The sequence below is a fragment of the Sparus aurata genome, chromosome 17 (assembly GCF_900880675.1).
Source record: "Sparus aurata chromosome 17, fSpaAur1.1, whole genome shotgun sequence".
Taxonomy (NCBI): domain Eukaryota; kingdom Metazoa; phylum Chordata; class Actinopteri; order Spariformes; family Sparidae; genus Sparus; species Sparus aurata.
This window is the reverse complement of record NC_044203.1, coordinates 77,351-102,500: the sequence shown is the minus strand read 5'-3', so window position 1 is coordinate 102,500 and position 25,150 is coordinate 77,351. Positions and strand designations below refer to the sequence as shown.

Here is a 25,150-nt window from a genome sequence, read left to right as displayed (position 1 = left end):
CTCCTGATAGTCCTCTACAAAAAAGCCTCTTGCACCACGAAAGCCTCTATTACAGATGTTTTGCTAATTTGCATAATTATCTTCACATTTCTCCCAAAATTATCATGATCCTGGAACTGTGATTACTTAAACATGATAATACCTACTGAAACTTTGAAATACACATCAATAGGTAAAATTTGAATTCATGTTTTGATGTTCAAATAAAGTCTCTATGTGAAAGTATAACACAAATTCCATTAGCATGTAGCTGAAAACCCAATTTGGAGAAATTTGGGGCTCATCATGGTTATGATCTTTGAGGAACAAGGCGGCTGACGTCATCAACTGCGGGGGAAGAGGGTCACGGTGGCCGGTTTGGGCCGAAAGAGGCTAGAACCCGCTGATTGCCGCTTGCGGCTATATTCTACCTTTTTTTTTGCATTTTTGTTTTATCACAGATGGCTATGCCCATTTTAGACTAGTGTAGTCTAGGATCATTGTTTTTTGGCCATGATAAACCTTTAATTTTTTAATATTTATTTTAAAAAGATGATTTACATGGTCTCACAAGTCATATCACCTTTACTCATTTGCAATGTACTATAGCCTAACTGTCAAACAATATAAATGTAACAATAACTTTTACCATTAGAAGAGAAGCCATAGACAGTACCCGGCATCTAGTGACCTGTTTTTGTAACTGCTGTGTTCACTCTTCAGATGTCCTGCCATATTTGTCATCAATCAATCAGACCTTATTTATAGAGCACTTTTCATACATCTTAATGTATCCTGCTATCCTGAGAGTAGTCAATACATTATGTATTCAGAAAAAGGAACAAAAATAATCAGACCTCTGTGGCAGCTGCAGGACTGAGAAAAAGCTGACCAATCCGTGCCATCTGGCCCGGATAGCACGGATTGGTCAGATGCACGGATTGGTCAGATGCCTTCATGTCTCGTTCTGTCCCTCCCTCCTCTGCGCGTGCACACGTTACGTTTCACTGATGCCGGAAATATTCAGCACACTCCTCTGCAGAAATACGGAGTTACAATGGCAGAGAAAATGCAGCCAGCGTTACTTTTAACAGCTCACCCCGCTAAAAAGGCAAAGAAAAGAAAGCCTGAGGCAGAAAGGCTGCAACGAAAAAAGGCCCTGGATAAAGAAAGAAGTCGGACCGAGTCAACATCGGTGCGGCGTTTGAGCGGTGGAGACAACTGGGGCATGTGAAGGGCTTGAAAAGTGATGCAGAGGTTGCCTTCTTTCTGTTGGACAGGTAATTATTTGTTTTGTTTCAGGGGGATTTGTTATTTTCATGAAATATGTGAGGTTTGCCAACTTGGCTACGTTTGTATCTCGTATTAGCCCAATGCTAACATTAGCTTCTTTGTGTGTTGTTTTTAGCCATGAGAATGGCTAATGTGTCGGCCCAATTTCCACTGAATACGGGTCCACTGCGTTGCGGCTCCGATCCAGTTTTCCTCCGCCTTCCGGCAATCCCCACCGGTTGCGGTTTGAGTCCGCAACGGCGCAGTATGGTAGACAGCTGGCCTCACGATGTGTGCTGGTGTCAACACAGTGTTTTATTTTGAAAAGTAACCGATGTAGTTTGTTATTTTGGCGCTTGACTTCCTGTCTGCTCTGTGCAAAATTCAGCTGAATTGCTGCGTCTTGCTCCGGCATCTCCTTCTCCCTGCTGAGTCCCACCGCCAGATGCGCGTTCAAGTTTGTGGAGGAGTGGCTTTGGACGGAGCACTGACGGGATGGGGAGGGGGGGTGGAACTTAGAGGAGGTGCCACTTTCAAATCTTGCTAGCTCTCTTGCTAGCTCTCCAGGATTGTAGACCCTAGCTTTAAGGTTGCTCTTAAAACTATCAACATTCTCCAGCGCCCTCAGGTCCTCTGGGAGGCTGTTCCATTAAACGTGGACTGTGGTACTGAAAGGCGGCCTCACCGCGAGTTTTTGCTCTCACTTTTGGAATAGTGAAAAGGCCGTGACCAGAGGACCTGTGGGTTCTGGAGGGTTCATACGATAAAAGCAAATCTGATAAAAAAAAAGTTGGCCCAAGGTCATTAAGAGCTTTAAAAACTAATGAAATTATCTTAAAATCAATCCTGAAGCAGACAGGTAGCCAGTGCAGAGACTTTAAAATCGGTGTGATGTGTGCTCTCTTTCTGGTCTTAGTCAACACCTGTGCTGCAGAGTTTTGGTGTAGTTGTAGTTGAGCTATGTTCTTTTTGGGGAGACCAGAAAGTAGAGAGTTTTCAATAGTCAATGCGGCAGGTGAAAAAAGCATGCATTAGTGTCTCTGTACTGGCTTTGGAAAGGAACGGTCATACTGGCAATGTTTTTTAGATGATAAAAAGATGTCTTAGTTATGTTTCTGATGTGTGGGTTAAAACTGAGGTTTGAATCTAACATAACTCCAAGGCTTTTTACGTGGCTAGTCAGGTTTAATGCCAGGGCATTCAATTGTATATTAATCCTCTGTCTTTGAGCTTCAGACCCAATAAATAAGAACTCGGTTTTGTCCTGGTTGAGCTGAAGAAAATGTTTTGCCATCTATGACTTGATATCTAAAATACAGTTAAAAAGGGCATCGATTGGCCCAGGGTCATCAGAAGATACGGTGATATACAGCTGTGTGTCATCAGTAGAACTGTGGAAGTTGATGCCGTGCTTCCTGATGACGCTCCCAAGTGGCAGCATGTATAGATTAAACAGTGTGGGACCTAAAATTGAGCCTTGGGGACACCACGGGTAATTTTATAGCTCTTTAGTGAGTATCCCTCCATACTCACAAACATTGTTCTGTCAGTAAGATAATTAAAAACAGAACCAGAGATTCCAACCTGGTTGTGAAGACGGTCTAAAATAATTGTGTGGTCTACTGTATCAAAGGCTGCACTTGAATCCAGTAGTACTAAAATAGATGGTTTTGTCCTGTCCAAATTCATCCTGAGATCATTTACAATCTTTACTAGTGCAGTCTCAGTACTATTGTTTGTCCTAAAACCTTATTGGTAAATCGTCTTTAAAAGAGCTATAAAATATTTTAAAAAAGGAAGTGGGAATGGGATTTCCAATGCAGGTTGCTGGTTTTAGTTGGTAAGATAATGTGGACGCGCATAGCAAGCAGACAGTGGTGCGGTGAATGCGAGAGGTTAGTAGGCGAAGCTGCTATGTTGTTTTGCTACTAGCACGCGGGACCTACCAGTGATTGTTTGACACCATCGACAGACTAAAAATAACTGTGAAGTCATTACTGTGTGTCTTAAACTGGGGGACAAGATCGAACCAAAGTGAAAGTGAAACACGACACAGAGAAATGTCTGTTGTGTTCCCTCTGTAGTATTTATCCATGCTAAATAACATGCCCTGCTGTTGACCCATTCTACACCGCTTATGATCTCCATTAATGCCTCTGCCACAGTAGGTTCAATCAACTGGTTTAAAACTGGTGCATAAAGACAAACTGATTGAAGACACATTACTTTACACACCATCGTGGCTTAAGTCCTAGTCTGATCGAAATCTTATGCAATTGACCACCACAATGTGACGTTGGGCTGTGTTATTTTTCAGAAGTTGACTCCGTTGCAACCTTTTTGCCATGCACCACTACAGCCAATTGGATTACCCTCATTCCAAATAGATATCCGACTCACAATCGAGATCGTGACACCCCTAGTAGGTAAATGATGAAGTGTGTCTGTGTATACCTATATATTTCTCTGCTTTATACTTTATACTTTTGTTCTTGAATGTTTTTCCTTACAGTTGAGCCCTCATGAAAATAGTAAACGGTAAATGGTCTTGCATTTTTATAGCACTTTTCCAGTCTACTGACCGCTCAAAGCGCTTTACAATACTTGCCACATTCACCCATTCACACACATTCATACACTGATGGCGGAGGCTGCCATGCAGGGCGCCAAAATGTAATGTATTTGGGGTATGGGGGTCTGCTCTTCACGCCCTTTCAAATAAAGAAATAAATTAGGGTTTTGTTATGTTGTGATCTTGTTCTCTTGATCAAAATAAATTTGTTAAGAGTGTGTGTGTTACCTGAGGTCCCTGCTCAGTCTTTAGGTCGAAAGGGTTTCCCACCACTCGTCTCTTAGCTCGCTCAACACTCCGCTCCACAAACTCATCATAGATGTCTGCTTGGACAAAGGTGCGAGAGCCAGCGCAGCAACACTGGCCTTGGTTGAAAAAGAGAGCAAAGTGGGACTGCTCCACGGCATCCTCCACTGAAGAGGAAACAGTACATTTTAGTTACTGCCAGTACAGCTGCTTACAGCTGCAACATAGCACACTTTTGAGCACACCAGCAGCGGCTTTGCATTTAGTCACACAAAATAAAACAAATTGCTGTCTGGCTGCATGAATTCTGATTTACAATAATCCATAATTAATTCCATTAACATAAGGTCAACACCCCACCACGATGCACTAAACTGACTTTTCAGTTTTACATTTGTAGACCAAGATTAAAATGTTTAATGAATTCAGCTTCATAAATATCTAAATAGGATACATACTGTTGGCATCAGACAAGATGATGTTAGGACTCTTTCCTCCAAGCTCCAGAGTGACCTTCTTCAAGTTACTGCTACCTGAAGCCTGCTGGATCAGATGACCAACCTGATGGACACAGTTAAGCAAAGAAACAGATGGTGAAACCTTTGCTTCATGCTCATCAGATGTGCTATGTATCACAGACAGCAAAAACAGAATTAGCACCAATCGAGATGTGATCGTGACCCTGCTGGCACAAATTAATGACATGAAGTTGCCATTGAAGAGTTGGTTCTTAAAGTAGACAACTTAGAAAATGGAAGCTGCTGTTCTAACCTTGGTCTAGTAGGCCTCGTGGAGAGGAAGGGACAGATTTGTGTTCATTTACGGCGAAGTGGCGACCTTAGTTTTTTCCAATGTCGTGCAGCCCTAATCTCTACCGACTACCTGACATTGTGATTTTTTTTAACCCTGCAATATATATTGAGATATGAAAAATACAGGGATTTTCATCAGATTACCTGAATAGCACTTTATGTTATGCTGCACTGCTGCCATCTTGTGGACAATTAACCTGCACTGATCTTACCTGTTTTTGTCATACTGAGCTGTGTGGTACAGTAAATGGTCAAACTAATTAGTTGTGTTACCTCTCGTTGTGACAACAGATGCAAGGCACTGTTGGCACAGAACACATGTTTGGTCAATATCATCCTTCTTGTAGCCAAAATAATTCCAGATAACTGATGTTGCTTTTCTTTTTGGCACCAAGTCTTCGTTTCCAGCAATTTCCTCTTGTTTCGTTGCCCATTTTTCAATGTTGTTACCAGCGACTCACTCTATGTGCAGGGGGTGGTCTGCTTCGGCACACTGATTGAGAACTAACGTGATTGGTGGATCGCTGTGCATGCAGAGTCTGCATGCAGAGTTGATAAGGGCAATGAAATTCCTGAATTACACCGACAAGACTCGGGTGATGAGGGCAGGCGGAATAGAGGGATCTATACGCCAATGCTACCAAAGAGTCATGTTTTCCCTGACATCAGTATCCTCAAGATAGCCAAGAAAAGTTTTCTACCTAGTGAAGAAAGACCTAGCTTCTCTCTCCATCCCAGACCTGTGCTATGGGACTTTTCACCTGCAAAAGAAAGAGTCCAATCTTTGGCTACAGCAGCAGAGAAGTTTGTGGAGGAACTAAGGGACTGAATCTGAGAGACTGTGGGTGAACAGGACTACATAATGCTAACTCAAGAGCTTGAGGAGCACTTCGCCTCAGTAGGTATGGCTCCCTTATATTTTGTGAACATGAGTGAACAATACTAGCCTACTGCTTGTTGCCAAATCTTTGAGCACATTTCTAACCTTTATAAGACTTGTTTGGGGTTTGATAACTTAGGTTATACATAGAGGGCCACATGCTACCTCGGCTTCTAACTTTTAGCAACCATTGTCCAGTTTGCAGTTAGAACTTTTAAGCCAAATCGTCTAATTACATCGTCACATGATTCACCAAGGCTAAAAAATACTGTTCCCATAACCTAACATTGTGAAAGATGCCTCTCTAAAATTGAGAATAATTGTTTTTTAACTCTACAGCAAAAGATTTTCAGCATCCCTGTGTGGCCCTTTATTAATGGCCTTTTGTCCTTACTTTTAGTTTTAGTTTTTTAGTATGTATACAGCATGTAATCAACCAACAGACTGCAAAAAACAAGAGAATTGTCCTACCTCAGTGGAGCCAGTGAAAGCCACCTTGTCAACATCCATGTGCCTTGCAATAGCAGCACCAGCTGATGGACCCATGCCAGGCAAGATATTTACAACACCTTCAGGAAAACCCACCTGCAAACAGAAACACATCAACAAAAGCTTGAGGCCATATTACAGTTTTTCTGCCTTTAAGTTTTGTAAGCTTCTATTTGTTATCCTGTTTCTGTACTCTGACTGATAACAGTCTTCTACTGACTGACTCATCAACTTTCAGAGGACATGCGCCTGTGTTTAGTTTTCAGATTTGGGATGTTATGTGTATTTTTGATTTTCAGATACATTTTCATCAAACATATGACCATTATTATAACTGACTAACAGAATATAGACACACTATATCAAAAACCTATCAACATCACTGCAACTGGAGTTTAAAGGATGGTTCACACTGATAGTCCACACTGTTGTAGAAGGAATATTAAACCTGGCACACACAGCTATTTCTATTTGTACAACTTTGTTAATCATAGACAGACACTTCTATATTTGAGTACACAAACAGCAGACCAGTGCACTCTTCAACTCAAGTCTGTCAAACATAGAGGCTGAAAGAGTATAGGATACTTTGATTATGTCAAAGATGTATATGTTCTGTGTTGCAGAGTTGTCTACTGAAGTTGGCATAAAATCCCCAAATCCCCATTTCAGAGAGTGAGACGAGAAAATATTTGGGCTGTACTCGGATTCAAGCCTTTCCTGTCCCCTCCTGCCGTGGATTCTCATCCCTGGAGTCACGGTCCTGGTCAGAACCACTGTAAATCACCTCTGTGCTATATCCCCGGTCTTCACACCGGCTGAGCCTTGTTGCATCTATGACTTGCTATTATATTTGCTTATGGCAGCTAGCTACAGCAAAGAGCACTAAGTCCAAGATATAGTGAGCAGTAGTAAGCAGTTATGCTGCCCCTCGTAGTTTTGAAGCTGCCTTTGAATTTGAGCCATGTATTTCCGATCACTGATATTTTTTTTGTAAATTCCCATCAATTAAGAAGTGTACAGTATAAAAAAAAGTACCTCTTTAATCAGACTGGCTACATAGAGTGCTGTGAGTGGTGTCTGCTCTGCAACTTTCATCACCACAGTGTTACCAGTTGCAAGGGCAGGGCCCAGTTTCCAGGCCTGCATCAACAGAGGGAAGTTCCACTGCAGGGAGAAAAGGGGAGAGGGATGAGATAAAGATTAGAGTATAGTAAAGGTCACATTAGACTTCTGTTCCACCAATATTTGTTCCATTTTCCATTCACCTCAATTGCAGCCTGTCTGACAGAGAAAAGAACCAGGCGGCTAGAGTAAATCCAAGTTAATCTCTATTCAACTTTGCCAAGTGGATGTGCTTTGTCGACCAATAGAAACATGGCTGCATTATGTCTGTAAAATGAGTTATTTCTTCATTTTTAGTTGATTAACTTCACACTCCTTTCATAGTTACTGATTGTTCAATATCTATTTATCACCAGCAAACAAAATTATGTTACATGTTTTTTGGGGGAATCTTCAGCTTTGTCTTGTGAACCATTTCTAGGGCTTTTTATTTCTGTGACAATATTTGAAGCTTATACTCCTGAAACCCATTATTTACTTATATATGTTGCCATTAGTGTATTTTTTTTTTTTTTTTGTGATTATATTTTTATTTGGAAAAGAAGACATATCATCATACAGAGTTTCTTCAATTATACAAAACTCTTTTCCATTTTTTCTTTTCAACCATTGTGTGCATATGTACATGTAGAGGGGACAATCAAGTAAATTAATAAGTAAAAAACTGGAAGCCGTAGTCCTCACGTGTTGTAGCTTAGATCTTAGAAACCAGTCAGACTTTCTTTTCCAGAGCTTCATGTTCCAAAAATAGTCGTCACTTGGCGCTCCTGTTCACAGCTGCATTGCATCAAACTTATATATATCTGGATATACATATGAGCATATTAATGTACCGCTAAATAAACATAAGGCCACATCAGAGCCCCAAGAAGCCAGAAAGTGTGGGACTTCCATACATATGCTCAAACCTTATTTTAAGAAATTGAAACTTTATACAACAGAACCGAAGGGAGCTTACATTTCTATAGTTTTCAATGCATTAGAAGGAGTGGAGTTTGAAACATCAGTGAACTTATACAAAGTCTGCGCGCACTGGGGATATAAATTTGATCCATTTGTTCCAAATTTGGTAGAATTCATCTTTTTGAATCCTTAACCCTCGAGGCACCTTAGGGGACCAAACGTGTACACTCTGCTTTTTTTACGTCTTTAATTCTCAATATCTCGGTCAGTTTAAATGCTAATTATATGAAACTTGGCCAGGATTAGTTTTTTATTAATACTTTTAAAATTCCATGATCACCTCTATTGTAAGGTGTATAGATTAGGAGATTTGCATGTATACCTACACTCTTTCACCTAAGGCCCGATTTGGACACATTGACTCCCATTATAACCACATATTTTTGATATACTGTGTTCCTGAAATATTATAATGCTTTTCCCATGAATACCTAATAAATCTAAGCCTCTGCCTTCAAAATACAGGGAAAACAGGTTTTAGGTCTGATGACCCCCCTCAAGCCCCCAGGGGCAGCAGAGCTTTATCACATACAGTTTCAATGGAGGCCTGGTTCTCTTACTCTGCAAAATGCATGGCAATAAAAACACTGAACACCATAAAAATGGTCTTGGTTCATGGAAGTGATATAAAAGAGTGTGTATGTGTGTGTGTGTGTATGTGTGTGTGTGTGTATGTGTGTGTGTCTGCGTGTGTGTGTGTGAAATTTGAATAATCAAAGGCCAAACAAGCCGTTTGCTTTTTGCTTTTGCTGTTTGTTGATCAGCAGAGAGCTCCTCTCCTGTTGGATGTGTGGTACAGCATGTTTACACAGGTGCATGTTTGAAGTCTGTGAGAATAGTTTGCAGCCTTGTCTGGCTGGTCATTTCTCCAGCAGCCAGCCATGAAGACAAACTAGAGGAGGCTCTTGCTGCAGTCTTGCAGTGAGAGTGAGCAGTATGTTACTGAGGTAGATGTTACCAGCAGTGAGGATTCATCTGAAAACCAGGAGGGATCAGGGGAGGCACTCCTGCCAGGCACAGAGGGGTCCTTGGAGCCCTTGGAGGTCCTTGGAGGTCCTTGGAGGAGGACGAGGATGAAGAGGTGGTGGAGGAGGAGGAGGAAGAAGAGGGTGAAGAGGCAATGGAGGATGACACTTCTCCATGGAGACCCAGAAATGGGAAACTCCTGTGGTCTCCCACACATAAAGAGTCTCTGCCATTCTTTCCCCCTCCTATCTTGACTGCAGGGCCGACGTACTACGCACTTGCCAGAATCAGCAGCACTGAGACTGCATTTGACCTTTTTTTCTCTGAGGACATCCTGCAGCTAATTCTGCACTTCACCAACGTGCAGGGAGGAGGTCAGTAAATGAATGGATAGATTTGATTGAGGAGGAGCTGCAGGCCTACCTGGGGCTGCTGATATTAGCAGGCATGTTCAGGTCACAGCATGAGTCAACCAATGAGACAATGAGACAATGAGAAGGGATGTGCAATTTTTGTTGCAACAATGTCCCAGAAGAGATTTTTGCAGATCAGCCGTGTAGTTCGATGACAGACTGTCCCGGCCAGACCGCTGCAGAAGAGACAAGCTGGCCCTGATCAAGGACCTGTGGAGCAGATATGGAGCACCGGCCTCCCTGCGCTGTTTAACCCAGGGAGGGACATATGCACTGATGAACAGCTGGTCCCTTTTAGGGGCCGCTGTTCATTCAGACAGTATATGCCCTCCAAACCTGCAAAGTATGGGTTGAAGATTTGGACTTTCTGTGATGTGCAGACCACGTATGCTTGGAGGCTCCAAGTGTATACAGGAAAGCCTGCCTCAACACCTAGAGAGCAGAACCAAGGGATGCAGGTGGTACTTCAACTCACTGATGAGCTTGAGGGCCACACAGTCACCACCAACATTTTTTTTTTACATCTTTTCCTCTCGCTGATGAGTTACAGAAGAGGAGGATGGCCCTGGTGGGGACACTTAGGTCCAATAAACCTGAGTTCCCCCTGCAGCTGCTCAACATCAGACACAGAGAGGTGCTTTACTCTGTGTTTGCATTCATCCGCAACAGGACTGCTGTTTCTTATGTCCTGAAGAAAGGCAAGAATGTTCTTGTCTTGAAGTCAAGACAAGAATGTTCTTGTCTTGAAGTCAAGACATCGGGAGCCACAAGTCCAGGAATCTGGAAAACGAAAACCTCAGATCATCCTGGATTACAACAGATGCAAAGGGGCTTTGGACCACCTAGACCAAAAATAATAATGCATCAAAATCAGTGTTGTTATCAATTATGGACCTAGTTAAGGCTCAAATGAGCTCATCCTAAATATTCCACTTTGCACTTTATTTTTGGACAATATTCATATTTTGTGTTTTTCTCATTGATAAAATCAGGTGTTTTTTGACAAAAAGGGCATAAAAATATGAAAAGAAAATTAAAAATATAAAAAACTTTATATCTATGGTTAGGTCTGAAGTTGTTGAAAAGATCTGATGCGGTAAAAGTGAAAAAAAATATTTATATATGACATTTTAATTACAATTTAATGAGGGACCATTTTGGGTCCCAAGGTTAAAACTTGTAAGTTTGTTGAAAAAACTGTCATTGCTCCAAAAATAATAATGCATCAAAATCAATGTTGTTATCAATCATGGACCTAGTTAAGGCTCGAACAACCTCACCCTAAATATTCCACTTTGCACTTTATTTTTGGAAAATATTCATATTTTTTGTTTTTCTCATTGATAAAATCAGGTGTTTTATGACAAAAATGGAATAAAAACATAAAAAAAATATAAAAAACTTTATATCTATGGTTAGGTCTGAAGTTGTTGAAAAGATCTGATGCGGTGAAAGTGAAAAAAAATATTAATATTTGACATTTTTATGACCATTTATTGAGGGACCATTTTGGGTCCCAAGGTTAAAACTTGTCAGTTTGTTGAATAAACTCTCATTACTCCAAAAATAATAATGCATCAAAATCAATGTTGTTATCAATTATTGACCTAGTCAAGGCTCTAATAACCTCATACTAAATATTCCACTTTGAACCTTGTTTTTGGAAAATATTGATATTTTGTGTTTTTCTCATTGATAAAAATCAGGTGTTTTATGACAAAAAGGGCATAAAAACATAAAAAAAACATTTAAAAATATAAAAAACTTTATATCTATGGTTAGGTCTGAAGTTGTTGAAAAGATCTGATGCGGTGAAAGTGAAAAAAAATATTAATATTTGACATTTTTATTACAATTTAATGAGGGACCATTTTGGGTCCCGAGGTTAAAACTTGTTAGTTTGTTGAATAAACTCTCATTACTCCAAAAATAATAATGCATCAAAAGCTATGTTGTTATCAATTATTGACCTAGTCAAGGCTCTAATAACCTCATACTAAATATTCCACTTTGAACCTTATTTTTGGAAATATTCAAATTTTGTGTTTTTCTCATTGAGAAAACTCTGATGTTTTTATGATAAAAAGGGCATAAAAACAAAGAAAAACATAACAAAATCATAAAAACGTTATATCTATGGTTAGATCTGAAGTTGTTGAAGAGATTTGATGTGGTAAAAGTGAAAAAAAATTTTTTTATATATGACATTTTTAGTACACTTTTATGAGGGACCATTTTGGGTCCCGAGGTTAAAACTTGTATGTTCATTTTAAAGGTGCCTCAAGGGTTAAAGAGCAAGTCAATTTTTCCATCTTAAAAATCTCTAAGATAATGCCATACCAATCTTCCACTGTACGTGGTGTTGTATTTAGCCATTTTCTGGTGATTGATTTTTTGCTTGCCGCCAAGAGGGCCTGCAGCAGCTTTGTATCTCTCCTTTGTTTCAGAACCACAATGTGGCCAAAGTATAGTGTCTCCATATTCATGGTTATGGCAGTTTTGAATACCGTGCATAGTGTTTTGTGAATACCTTTCCAATATGAGCTCATTTTAGGGCATTCCCAGAATATGTGGGAGTGGTTTGCCTCCGTTGATCCGCACTGTCTCCAAAACGTCGGGCTTTTAATATATTTTTCCCGGTGAGGGGTTCTGAAGTATCTTACTATGTTTTTCCAGCAGTGCTCCCTCCACTCCATGGAATTAGTTGAGGACCACTGAAAGCTACATATTTCCCCCCAGGCCTCCTCTGAAATCACTGCTCCCGCTTCTTTTTCCCATTTCTCTTTAATGTACAGGGTGTTTTCATTCTTAGCAAGGGTGATAGCTTCATACATCTTAGAAATTGATTTGCATGGGAATGTACTGAAGGCAGACCTTAGGATCCTAAAAAACTCAGATTCTACTATTGAAAAATTAGTAGGTCTGCACTTCTGGTTAAAATAATGTCGTAGTTGGAGATACCTAAAAAAATCAAACTTCCCTAGTCCATGAGTTTCTTGTAAATATTGAAAACTCTGAATTGTATTTTTGTGTGTAAATGAGAGGTAAGTTGTAAGTCCTTTCCTTTCCCAGGATTCAAACCTTTTGTCTCCCCTGTTGGGAAGAAATTCTGTGTCGTAAGCACACCATCTAAAAAGCTTGAGCATGTTATGGATACCACACAATTTAATCACCTTTTGCCATATTTTCAATGTAAGGTTTATCCAGGGGTTATTTTTCTCTTCTAATTGAGCTATCAGTCCTTTATCAGCAATAACGGCCTGAAGAGGTAAATTTGGGCTGATTGCAGATTCTAATTCCTTCCATCTAGCCCTATACTCACTGTTTAAAAACAAATTTAAAGTCATAACCTGTGTCTTTGAAATGTTGAGCTTATACCCTGATAGATTCCCAAAATCAACCAATAATGTCATCAAGCCTAAAAAAGATTTTTCTGGGTCCTCCAAAAGAACTAAAACATAATCTGTGAAAAATTTTGCTCTTTGTTCAATCCCTCCCACCTCAATGCCTTTAACAGAGTCACTCTGTCTTAATAATTGGCCCAGGGGTTCGATAAATAAAGCAAAAAGATGGGGGGAAAGTGGGCAGCCCTGTCTTGTTCCCCTCTCCAAAATAAAAGAGTCGGAAAGGTCCCCGTTTATTTTTATCCGTGCCCTAGGCTTATCACATAAGGTCTGAATTACTCTTATAAATCCGTCCTGGAAGCCGAATTTTCTCATTACTTTATACAGAAATAACCACCTAACTGAATCAGTCGTCCAAGCCTACAATCATTGCCTTTGTCTTATCTCTTCTTATTTGTTCTAGTATATGTAAAGTCCTTCTTATGTTGTCCTGGGTCTGTCTGTGTTGGATAAATCCCGTCTGGTCTAAATGGATGAGATTAGGGAGGAGTGTTTCTAATCTGCGGGCTAAAATGGATGTAAACAGTTTATAGTCCACATTGAAGAAGCTAACAGGTTGATAATTCCTGCATTCCCGCTTGTCTTTTTGCTCTTTGGGGATGACTGAAATAATTACTCCCCTCCAAGAGGGTGGAAGTTCTCTTTTCTGGAGGATCCAGTTAAATGTATTAAGTAGTAACAGCGATAATTGTGGCTTCAAGACCTTATACCATTCTGTGGTAAATCTGTCCGAGCCTGGGGCCGTCCCGGACTTTAATTTAGCAATGGCTAAGTTTAATTCTTTTGCAGAAATTGGTTGTACCAGACTCTCGCTCTGTGAGCTACTGAGTGTGGGAAGTTCTAAGGAACTCAGGAATGTATCAATATGGGTTTCGTCGGAGGCCTGGGGTAGAGAGTATAGTTCCCAGTAAAATATTTCAAAGCTCTCTTGGTTATCTCTATTGTGTTTTCGACCATTCTTGACCATGATGCGCTGAGTGTCCACATTGACGTCTGTGTGTAAGTTTCAGATGCAGAGAGGGTAAATCAGTTTTGCTGCAGCTCTGAGGCGCCTCTGGTGGTAGTATCAGAGTCGCAGCAGAGGCAAACCAGCATCTGTGTGAATGGATAAGCCTGAGATGCGGAGCGGGGGTGTATCAATCTGATGGTGTTCACAGTCTGATAGCTAAACAGATCCTTCACTCATCAAATAAAAGACAAATCACGCAGAGAGCAAAGTTACAGGACCAAACAACAGTAATGTTCCCTTACCGGTATGATCTGTCCACACACACCGATGGGTTCATGTCTGGTGTAGCAGAAATAATCTCCATCAATGGGAATGGTCTTTCCTTCCCATTTGTCAGCCCAGCCTGCGTAGTACCTGAACACAACGAGTTTATACAGTATCAGTTCCAAGCAAAATTACTTCATTTCACTCATGTCTTACCTATGAGATATCATCACAGACTTAAATGTAACGGTATCGTACAACTAGACTGAGGAAGTCACAGCTATTCATAAGAAATATCAAGGCAGTGTTAAATAAAGGCTGATGCTCTAAAATGCCATAAACTCACTGGCTTGTGCATTTGTTACCTGAGACATTTCACCACATTGGGTATATCCACTGTGTAGGACACAGCATATGGCTTTCCATTGTCCAAGGTCTCTAGTTCCTGTGGCAACAACACAGTATGAAGTTTACCTGTTATGTAAAATACTGAACCAATTGAAGTTGTGCAACATCAAGTGATATGATATGAGAAGGTGTAGAAGACATATGTGACAAGAAAGAGATGTGCATTTTTGATCATCTGGAAGATTATTAATTCAAGTAACTGTACTCATGTAACTATTCTTATTTAGATAGACAGACAGACAGACAGACAGACAGAGCTTCTACCAGTGCTTCAACATTTTCGAATTACTCACGGCGAGGTAGGCAGCATCCCTCTCAATAGCATTAGCCAATCGGTTTAGCAGTAGGCCACGATGAGAGGCATCCATCCGTCGCCATGGTGACCCCAATCTAAATGCGTCACGTGCGGCTTTCACTGCCTTTTCTACATCTGCCTGTAAATAAATATGACACCACATAATGCTCAGTGTTTATCCTCAAATAGTGACTTCACTTACCTGAACCACAGAGAGAAGAGGCCTTTACATGACACACTCCTGTTGGCCTGTTACAGTTAATAGTTATTATCCATTTTAGCTCTCCAGTATTTCAGTGGACAGAAGCCCTACATCTGTTAACAGGGCTTTATTGTAAAACATTTGACAGTAAATCAAAGTAAGTGCTAATAGACCACTAGAAGTATTTCAGTTCCTTGGAGATGTTTCACCTCTCATTCAAGAGGCGTCTTCAGTTCTAATCGGAGGGGAGCTGCAGGCGTTTAAACTCTTTTAAACTTAAAACTGTGTGGGAGTGTCCATATAGAGTCATTAAGGACACATTAGAGCTCAGAGTTTCAGAGTCGTCAGTCGTCCTCCAGTAAGTTAGAACTGAAGAGGCCTCTTGGATGAGACGTGAAATGTCTTCAGGAAACTGAAACAAGTTCAGTTGCCTACAATACCGCACTTGAATTACCATGACTTGGATGGCTGAAAACCTTCATCAATCATCAGATGAATGGATGATAAAGCGGAGAGTAACAGAGTTACTGAATAAAAATTGTGTCACAGTAACACAGTGTAGATTACAGTATTGTGAAGCCATCACCCTTTGTAGAGGTGGCTCTAAAAGTGTTCTTTAAGCCTACCATAATCACCAGTGTCATGTAAATGTACACATACAATTAATTAACTCGTGTGCAGTATTACCATTCTCAGGTGCCCCAGGTGGCACAATATAATAACAAGACTCAGACAAGAAAGATCATTGGCTGCTGCTTTTCCCGCCCAAACAAACTAAATAAACGAACTCTTTGTTTTCATGACTGAACAAACTTAACAAACTGAGCAAAAAGGACAACACAATTTCTTACCATTTTACTTTGTTAACATAAAATCACAATAACAATATAAAGTTAGCGTTTGTACTGCTTAATTTGCAATGTCTATTTCTGCAGTATGCATGGAAACAGCTATAACAAAACAAATCAAATGATGCATCTGAAGCTACATAAATCTTTATCGTTTCTGGAGCAGCAGCATAAATAATCACAGCAGCAAAATCACTATACCTCCATGGAAACAGACTACGTTGTTTGTAACAGTTTGCTATTAGACTAACTAGCGTGCTGTACTTGTGCAAAACCCCAGCAGAGGGTAGCTCCTTTCATCCATCTTTTCTTGTTGCTCTGAGGTCTAGATCAATTTAGGAAGGTGATTGAGTCTTTGGAGCAAGGCTTAATACAACAAGCACGTTTTGCACCAGAAATAATCATCCGTGCAAAACACAGTGTGCTGTATATCTAACCTGGATAAAGCTATCAATTTAGTTATCGAGTATCTCAAATTACTAAAGGAGTCGTTTCAGCTTGTTAGCACAGCCGAGCAGTTAACGAAGATGGGTTCGGGACAGGAGAGGGAGATTAGCAAGGCGAGGCTGTGAGTAAGCGGTGTCTTTTGATTGAGGCATAATACTTTAAAGAATTGGCATCTTCTTAAAGCATTGTTTGATTGAACTTTATATTTGCTAACTTTTAAAACCTTACATTTTCAAGAATTGGACTTACTGAATTAACTTTAAATTGAGTCATTTTGAAAATCTGTAACAACTACAAACTTCTCAAATTAAAATATTTGTATTAAGAGTCTTAACTTTTGAAATATATTTCTAAGGATAAACTTTGAGTGTTTGTTCTGTTTTGCTACTTGACAGGAAAAAAATGACACGAAGACGAAATTCTGGTGCACACCACTCGCTTTTTCGGAGGTTAAATCTGGCACATGCAGAGGTCCATCCGTCTGCGGCTAAGTGCTCATGGTTTAATGTGGCAGCACAACAAGTTCACCATTTCTTTAAGATTTAATGGCAAACTAGCCCCAGCTGCTGGACTAAAGTGTAGCTGTAGACTGGCAGAAAGCAAACAAACTCAATACTCTCTTTGGTCTTGTAACTCTTATAATAATTACAAGATTGTGTATGTTTCATGTGGTCTTTCCTCGCAGATTTTCCAATAATTAGTATGGATATGTTTGACACTTCCCAGTTTAGTCCTGTAGGATGCCTCCTTTAGCTATGCAGTAACTGAACAAGTTTACACTAAGTATATGTACGGAAGTACTTCAGCTAAGAACAGATTGGAGGCACAAGGAGTATAAATGGTAATGCTTGTATAACAGCTATAGGTGATAAACAGAAGTTTGTCTAAAAAATGATTTTAGGACAGTTTCCATTCAACTGGGAAAAACGTTTTAAAGGATGGCTGATGTGTTGACAGAACCATGGGAAACGGTAAAATGATATAAAACATAGAAACTACAGGACATTTAGTTTATAGACCAGATGTGCATGATGTGGCTGATCCGGTTCCACTAAATGTTCCCCACCACACAGACTGTTTACCTCATCAGCCTCAGCCACTTGACAGATGACTTCCCCGGTTGCTGGGTTGATTGTGGGGAAGGTTTTTCCACTCACTGCATCATGCCACTGGTTGTTGATGAACAGCTGAAACATATAAAAGAATCATTACAAGGCTGCAACTGTACCAACACAAAGCTGTTCACATGTTTCAGATGTTTCCTCACATAGAGGAAGTAGACGGGTGGAAAATATTCAGCAGGGTTGATGTGTGACTTAATGTTTGCAGGCTGCAAACTGTCATAGAAAAAGTTCTTAAGCTGATAAAAAAACATCACTTGTATTGGCCCTCCATTGCTTAGCTGTAATTCTTAAAAATGGATAAAGTAACACAAGTTTTATATTCATGCCAGAATCATTTTTGTCACACAAAGAAAGGTGCCAGTTTAAACAAATGATAGATATTTCTCTTTGAATAAAACTGTTCATATTTGAATATCACCAGTTTTTGGACTTGCAGTACATTTAAGATAGTTTGGCAGCAACAGTGTTGCATTTAGCTACTGTAGCTGTGTATTTATGTTGCAAAGCAAACCCCGGTTATTTATTTTTAAAGGAAAGATTTCATTGTGTGCATTTTCGTTCATACTGCATTGCAATAGTCTGTTTAAAGTGATCATATACCAAACAACTAATCAGTGCTAGGGATGTATACCGAGGACCGGTACTTTTTGGTACCGGTCCTTAACTGGGTCGGTACCAGGGTACCGTTAAGATTCTGGACAAACGGTACTGTTATCGGTACTCGGATGGTTTTTGAACGTCTACCCAACTGTCGCGTAATTATGCCACTTCCGCCGTCGACACTAGGTGATGACGCAGCGTCTCTTTGGCGCACTCTAAGCTATCATGTCGGTGAGGACAAAGCGCTCGAAGGTTTGTGCTCACTTTAGCAAAGTGAATGAAAACTCGGCTCGATGCAGTCTTTGTCGGAGAGAAGTTGCGTCCAAGGGGGGTAACACTAGCAACCTCACCAAACACTTGGAGCGATCGCATGGCATTAAGCTAAAGGAGTGCGGCGTGTTTGAGTGCTATGACGTTAGCAAAGCGAGTAAAGTTAGCAGCCCGGCTAACGCTAACTACAGTGCCGTGGCAGCAGCGGCACCCGGTGTCATTTCTCCGACGTCAAGTCACGGTAAGTTTGTTGTAAGTTTGTTGTTAAGTTTGTAGTCATTACAGCATCGATTTTAGCACCACTGATATGTTACGTTAATCCTGTAGGTGGCATGAACAAAGCAGCAGCTACCGCAGCTCAGACAACCCCATTCACAATCGCCAGACAAATGAAGATGACAGCAGAAAGTATGCAGGAATGCCATAGGGTCATCACAAAGTTCATTGTGAAGGATCTCCAGCCCTTTGCTACAGTGGAATCCAAGTGGTTTAGGTAAATAGGCAGTAGTTAGTCCACTTGAAGTCAGTGTGCACTGTTAGCTGTCCTGTTAATAAGATATTAACTAACGTTGTATTGCTTTTTCCGTGATGATGATTGTTAGGGAGATGACCAGAGCCCTTAACCCAGGTTACACCCCCCCTTCCAGAGAAGTGTTGTCAGGCACCCTCCTACCAGCTTGGTACGAAGTTGAAAAGAAAAATCTCATTGCTGAGCTTGCTAACCTGTCAAAAGTGGCCATAACCAGTGATGGGTGGACAAGTATTACACAAGAACACTATGTCACCGTCACACTCCACTATGTGAATGAAGGCTAGTTAAAGCAGAAAGTACTCTCAACCCAGGCAGTATTTGAGTCACAAAGCGGTCCAGTTGAGAATGAAGAGATAGGAGAAGTGCTTGAAGAGTTTGGTGTTAGAGAAAAAGTCGCAGCCATGACAGTTGATAACGCAGCTAATATGGAAGTGGCTGCACGTGAGCTCCAAATCAGAAAGCTTGGATGCTGTGCGCACACTCTTAACCTCAGTGCACAAAAGGTCTACACCATCCAAGCTATCGCCAAGTGGTCTGCGAGGATTCAGGACTGTGTTGTGTGGATCAAGAGATCTTCCATTGTGAAGAACGTGGTAGCGGAGAAGCAGAGACTTGTGGGTAAGAAAATAAGCCTCATTGTTTCAGTATCATCAATCAGACAGGAGGAGCCACAGCAGGACTACATAAATTGATTTCAATGGGTCTTTCCATGTTTCAGGCATGACTGTCCATACTGTTGTCCTGGATGTGAGGACCCGCTGGAACTCACTATATCTCATGGATTGAACGATTTATTGAGATGTACCCAGCCATACAAGCTGCCCTCTTAGATCCACGAGCCACAAAGCTGATGAAGAGAGAGAGGTAATCTAGTATGCTGTTTGATTGGAATTCACAATGACACTGCACTAGTATTTTCCAATTCATAAATAACTATAGTATTAGATGTAGATTAAGTCTTACCATAATAATTATTGAATGATTTAAAAAGTGAATTCATATCAGAATGATTAAAGTTCATGTCATGATAAAACAAATGCAACTGCATGATTGTAGAATAAATACATATTTTAATAATTTAATCTTAGACTTCAAAGGTTCACAGAGGATGACTACAAAAAAGCCCAGGAGTTTGTCAGCGTGATGAGAATAGTGTACAAGTCCACCCTGGCTGTATCAAGTGACAAACAGGCCACCTGCAGCCAGATTCTCCCTATTATGACAAAGCTTGAGAGCCACTTCAAAATTGCAAAGGATGACTCTCCATTTGTGGCCGCCATCAAGGAGCAAGTCTGGGGTAACCTGTCCAGACGTTATCAGGTGCAAAACCCAAAAAGAAAAAACTGCATTATCATCCTAATTCATACATAGCTGGCTGTCCACCGTAGAGGCAAGATATACATCCATATTCATACTCTATATGTATGACACTTCCAATTCCCTTATACAAATTGTACATACTTTGCATTGCACTTCTTTGCTGCTCCTTTGTAACAGCATTTACTCTATTACTCTTACTCTTGCAAAGACAATAGTTAAAATATGTGAAACTATTGTTTGTTTTAATTGTGCATAGGATGGTGATCTTATGGCATTCTTGGAAGAGGCCACCACCATGGACCCTAGGTTCAAGGAGAGGATCAACAAGGAAGAATTCTTTGACCGGCTGATGGAGGTAGCAGTGAGAGAAGTAAGTCAAAAGTCATCACAAGTTAACTTTGAGAATATATGCAATGCACATAACAAATTTATTAAGGCAATCTAATCTTCCCCCAACAGCTGTCAGAGGATGAGGATGTGACGGTGATGACTGAAGCTGAGTTCCAGGGGGGTGAAGAAGAGGATGATGAGGAGGAGGAGGATGTAAGTTTGACATGTTTGTGTGATCCTATGCTGTGTTGCAGCAAAAAGCAATTAACTTAACTTAAAAAATATGTTATTGTTTTATATTTCAGCACCCAAAACCAGTATCTGCACTGGGAGAACTCTTCGCACAGGAAGACAGACAACTGCAAAGGCAGCTCAGGCAGCAGCAGAGTACACCAACAATTCGAGAAAGACTGAAAAAGGAACTTGCAGTTTACAGAGCTCTGTCTCCGATCCCTACTGAACATGACCCTGTCCACTGGTGGTGGGGTAAGACAGACACACTTCCCTTACTCGCACAGCTGTCTTTCACCTACCTCTGCGTCCAGGCCTCTTCAACGCCATCTGAACGAGTGTTCTCAATCACTGGAGACACACTCTGTCCAGAGAGGTCTCGGCTGCTGCCAGAGAAAGTAAATATGTTGCTTTTTCTTAACAAAAACTGTTAAGGCCAAATGTGGCAGGAGAAGTGCCTTCTCTGCACTGTACTGTTTGATATATGGCTGTCTGTACTTACAGTCTGTTGGGTTGAGAAGTGCCTCCTCTGCACTGTTCTGTTTGATGTATATATGGCTGTCTGTGATTACAGTCTGTTGGGTTGAACATCAAGGGGTTTTTGTCATCTCCCTTGTTTTATTTTTTTTTTCTTCTGAGAAGTATATGTATGTGCATAGCTTCTGTTCTATTGAAGCTTTATTACCTTGTGGTAACAAAAAAAGGTTGAATCTTGTAACGTCTTTTATTTTTTACACAAAATTACATGTTGTATCGATAAGAGTATCGATAAGAGTATTGATAAGTATCGGTTTCGATAAGGAGTATCGGTATCGGTATCGATAAAATCCTAACGATATACATCCCTAATCGGTGCTGATAATACTCTATGCTAGAGAGAGATAACCGGCTTCCAGAGGAAAGGTGGAGGAGCAACTGAGGGAAAAGTACAACAAGCAGTACAAGTTCAACCAGTTTTTGACCAACAGGTTTGACTCCGTTATTTTATTCTATTTTACAGCAACTAGCATTTTTTGTATAAGGTATTTTATAGGTTTTTTTAAAAATAAATTGTATATTGTACTTTATTGTTTCTATATTTGCCCTTGTATTTTGACCGTATTTCTATCTATCTATCTATCTATCTACCTACCCAATAGACAAAGGAGTGTGATAATACAGTACATGTTTTGAATTTCTTCAATATAACTATGCAGTGTTCTAAGCAGACCAGATGCCATGCAGCAGATGACAGAATGCTCATTATAACCATACCAGACTTGACTTGGACACTAGCTCAAACAATTGTGTTTTGAAGATATGTTAATGAGCAAAGGAAGCTGTTAATTGGCTGATTTTTTTTTCTGCCTAAACAAACTATATAAACTTATACATTTATATAAATATAAATGTATGACTGAATAAAGTGAATAAACAAACTGACCTTAGGGTTATGGTTAGGGTTAGTTCAGCCACTTTAACAGCCAACTTCAATACAGTTGTCCGTCTCCCTCTTTTTCTGTCTCATCTTTGGGCCTTTTCCTTTTTTCTTTGCAAAGTAGCTCTCCGAAGACGTTTGTTTTCCACTAATCTCAGAAAGCTTGATTTTTTAGGGTATAACGGTCTGTGACTTAAACAGGTACGTGTCAAGCACGCCAAGAGTAGGGCCCTATGAAATCCGTTTTATTTTTTCCCAAATTCCGTTTTATTTTTCCCAAATTCTGTTTTTTCCGTTTTAATTTTTGGGAATTCTGTTTTTTCCATTTTAATTTTTGGGAATCCTGATTTACTCTTATTATACTACTAAAAACAGTGTGTTTTCAATGTAAATAACTCAAATGTACACAAATTAAATAGAAATTACCTTAAATTAATTGAGGGGACAAACATATTTCCTCAATACTGTACCGTAGAGTACACTAAGTGCATCAAAAAAAATTTGACTTCATCATGTCTTCATACAGTAGTATATTTTGTGTTTTTAGGGGTTTCATTGAATAAAAACATGGTCAGCTCTCAGGCAGATCCAGAAAAGCCTCCCAGCCCAGGCAGAGTCAGCTAAGAAGGCTGTGGCTAACGGGGCTAGCTAGCTAACAGCAGCTACTGTTAGCAGCAGTTAACAGTCACTCTGGTATTATATGCAAATAATATGAATCGGACAGTGGCTAACTCTGACGAATTACACCTTTAATTATGATTTCTCAGGTCTGCTTCTTTGCAAAACAACAGTTCACCTGACACATACAAGTCGTTCGGGAACTGCTCGGCTCTGTACTGAGGGGTGAATGTCAAGTTTCTCAGCTTTTTCGCCGACGAAGATGGAGCCGTGGGCAGCCACTTCGCCAGGCTTGCAATGTTTTGACGGGAGAGCTCAGTCTGTGGGGAGGGGGGCGGGGGCGGCGGCGACTTGTTGTGCCACCCAGATTTGGTTCCCCCCGTGCAGTTTTCCCCAGACAAAAGTTCCTCTTCCACACGAGAACAACATTTCAGTGAAATTATGTCAAATTCCGCGATATTCCGTGTTAAAAAGTAGATTCCGTTTTAATCGGCCAATTCCGCGATTCCGTCCGCAATTCCGTGATCGCGGAAATCATAGGGCCCTACAAGAGGAAGAGACGGATGTTGTTAAAAGATAATCCGTTTTTTAAAATAAAACAACTTTCCAAGTATGATCGTCCATATAACGGAAATAAAATAACGTACTTATTCTTTCTCTGCGGACCGGTACCGGTCCGCGGCCCGGTGGTTTGGGACCACTGGACTAAAGGACAACACAGTTTACACTGTTTAAATTTGTTTATGTGGTGGACCCTGCCACCTGTCTAGCTTCAAACAGTGTTCTGGGACTTTATTTTCCTCTGAGAATAGCTGGTTTATTCACTCATTGAAATAGTTTGTATTATTACCTCATTAATATTGTAAATACTATAATTCTGCCTGAATTTCTTCGAAGTCGTCTTGCATGTCTCTTTAGCTTAGAAATGACCCCTGACACAGCGGTCGGCGCACCCTGGTCATGAGGAGGGCACTGTTAATAATCAGTGAGTTATGTAACTTCTGCTCAACACATGAACTTTATCTCTCCAGCTAGTAGTTCACAATGGAAGTCTTCGGCCACACAGTGACACTTGTTTCTCCTCCTTCAGCTGTCACACACATCAGGTTCATGTTAACGTTCACAGTTACTGTGTGTGGACCTCACTAAACCACACAGACGGTAACGTTACCTGACCACAACAGTCCATGTTAGCTGAGTCCTCTCTCTGCACTCACACTCAACATACGGATTTGTTTGTCTGCAGCAACAGCACAAAACACACACACACACACACACACACACACACACACACACACACTTGTTGATTGCGCAGTTGGCCCGTGTCCAACTGCTGATCGTTGAGTCTACCTACCTTGTTGTAGTGGACGTCGGGCTGGGTGTTGGGTGCTGGGATGGCGGCCGCTGAGAAGTGACGCGCCGGCAGTCTGTTGAGTCTGAACAGAGCCTGAGAAACCACTGTCCGGATCATGGTGCTGACTTCACTGCACTGCTCAAACAACACTGCTTCTGCTTCTGCTGCTGCTGCGTCTTCCTCGGATATTTGTCGGCGGGTAGCACACAGCTCCTTCAGCAGCCGCGAGAGCCTCCCAGCGGCAGCGGTAGGTACTGACACCGCCGCTGAGAGGACAGACCAGAGACAGACAGACAGACGCCTCCTCATCATTATGAAATTCTTTATTGAAGTGTGCATGTCAAACAATTTCACAAGTACAAAAAACTGTGCAAAATGCACAGAACAATGAATACAAACTTAACAAATACACAAAAATTGTAATTTCATAAGTTAAACACTTAGAATAGAATAGAATAGAATAGTCTTTATTGTCATTGTACAGGAGAGTACAATGAAATTGAGGGTGCTCCCGCAGCAACAAAATAAAAAAAAGTAATAGTAATATAAATATAAATAAATTATATATATATAGCCCTTAAAGGTGCTAAAGGGAGGTGGGAGGAGGTAGATTGGGTTTGTTCTTGTCGGGGGGGGGGGGGGGGTTTGTGAGTGTATACGTAGTAGTTCGGATGGCCCAGGGGAAGAAGCTGTCTGTCAGCCTGCTGGTGTGGGACTTTGTTGACCTGTAGCGTCTCCCAGAGGGCAACAGATCAAACAGGGGGTAGGCAGGGTGTGAGGGGTCTCCTGTGATGGTCTTGGTTCTCCTGAGGCAGCAGGA

The 25,150-nt window shown here is 40.8% G+C and overlaps 1 protein-coding gene across 1 annotated transcript in view; it reads right to left on the bottom strand.

Annotated features, from left to right (window-relative positions):
- Positions 1-24,561, bottom strand: part of LOC115567367 (aldehyde dehydrogenase, mitochondrial) — a 53,613-nt gene extending 29,052 nt beyond the window's left edge. Inside the window, exons 1-9 of the mRNA XM_030393853.1 lie at positions 24,331-24,561; positions 17,617-17,721; positions 15,036-15,176; positions 14,700-14,779; positions 14,373-14,484; positions 7,289-7,417; positions 6,233-6,346; positions 4,528-4,630; positions 4,052-4,236 (exon numbers count right to left, since the gene is read on the bottom strand). Coding sequence (XP_030249713.1) covers positions 4,052-4,236; positions 4,528-4,630; positions 6,233-6,346; positions 7,289-7,417; positions 14,373-14,484; positions 14,700-14,779; positions 15,036-15,176; positions 17,617-17,721; positions 24,331-24,447 — 1,086 coding nt within the window. The 5' untranslated portion in view covers positions 24,448-24,561. The remainder of the gene's footprint in view (positions 1-4,051; positions 4,237-4,527; positions 4,631-6,232; positions 6,347-7,288; positions 7,418-14,372; positions 14,485-14,699; positions 14,780-15,035; positions 15,177-17,616; positions 17,722-24,330) is intronic.
- Between the last annotated feature and the right edge of the window lie 589 nt (positions 24,562-25,150).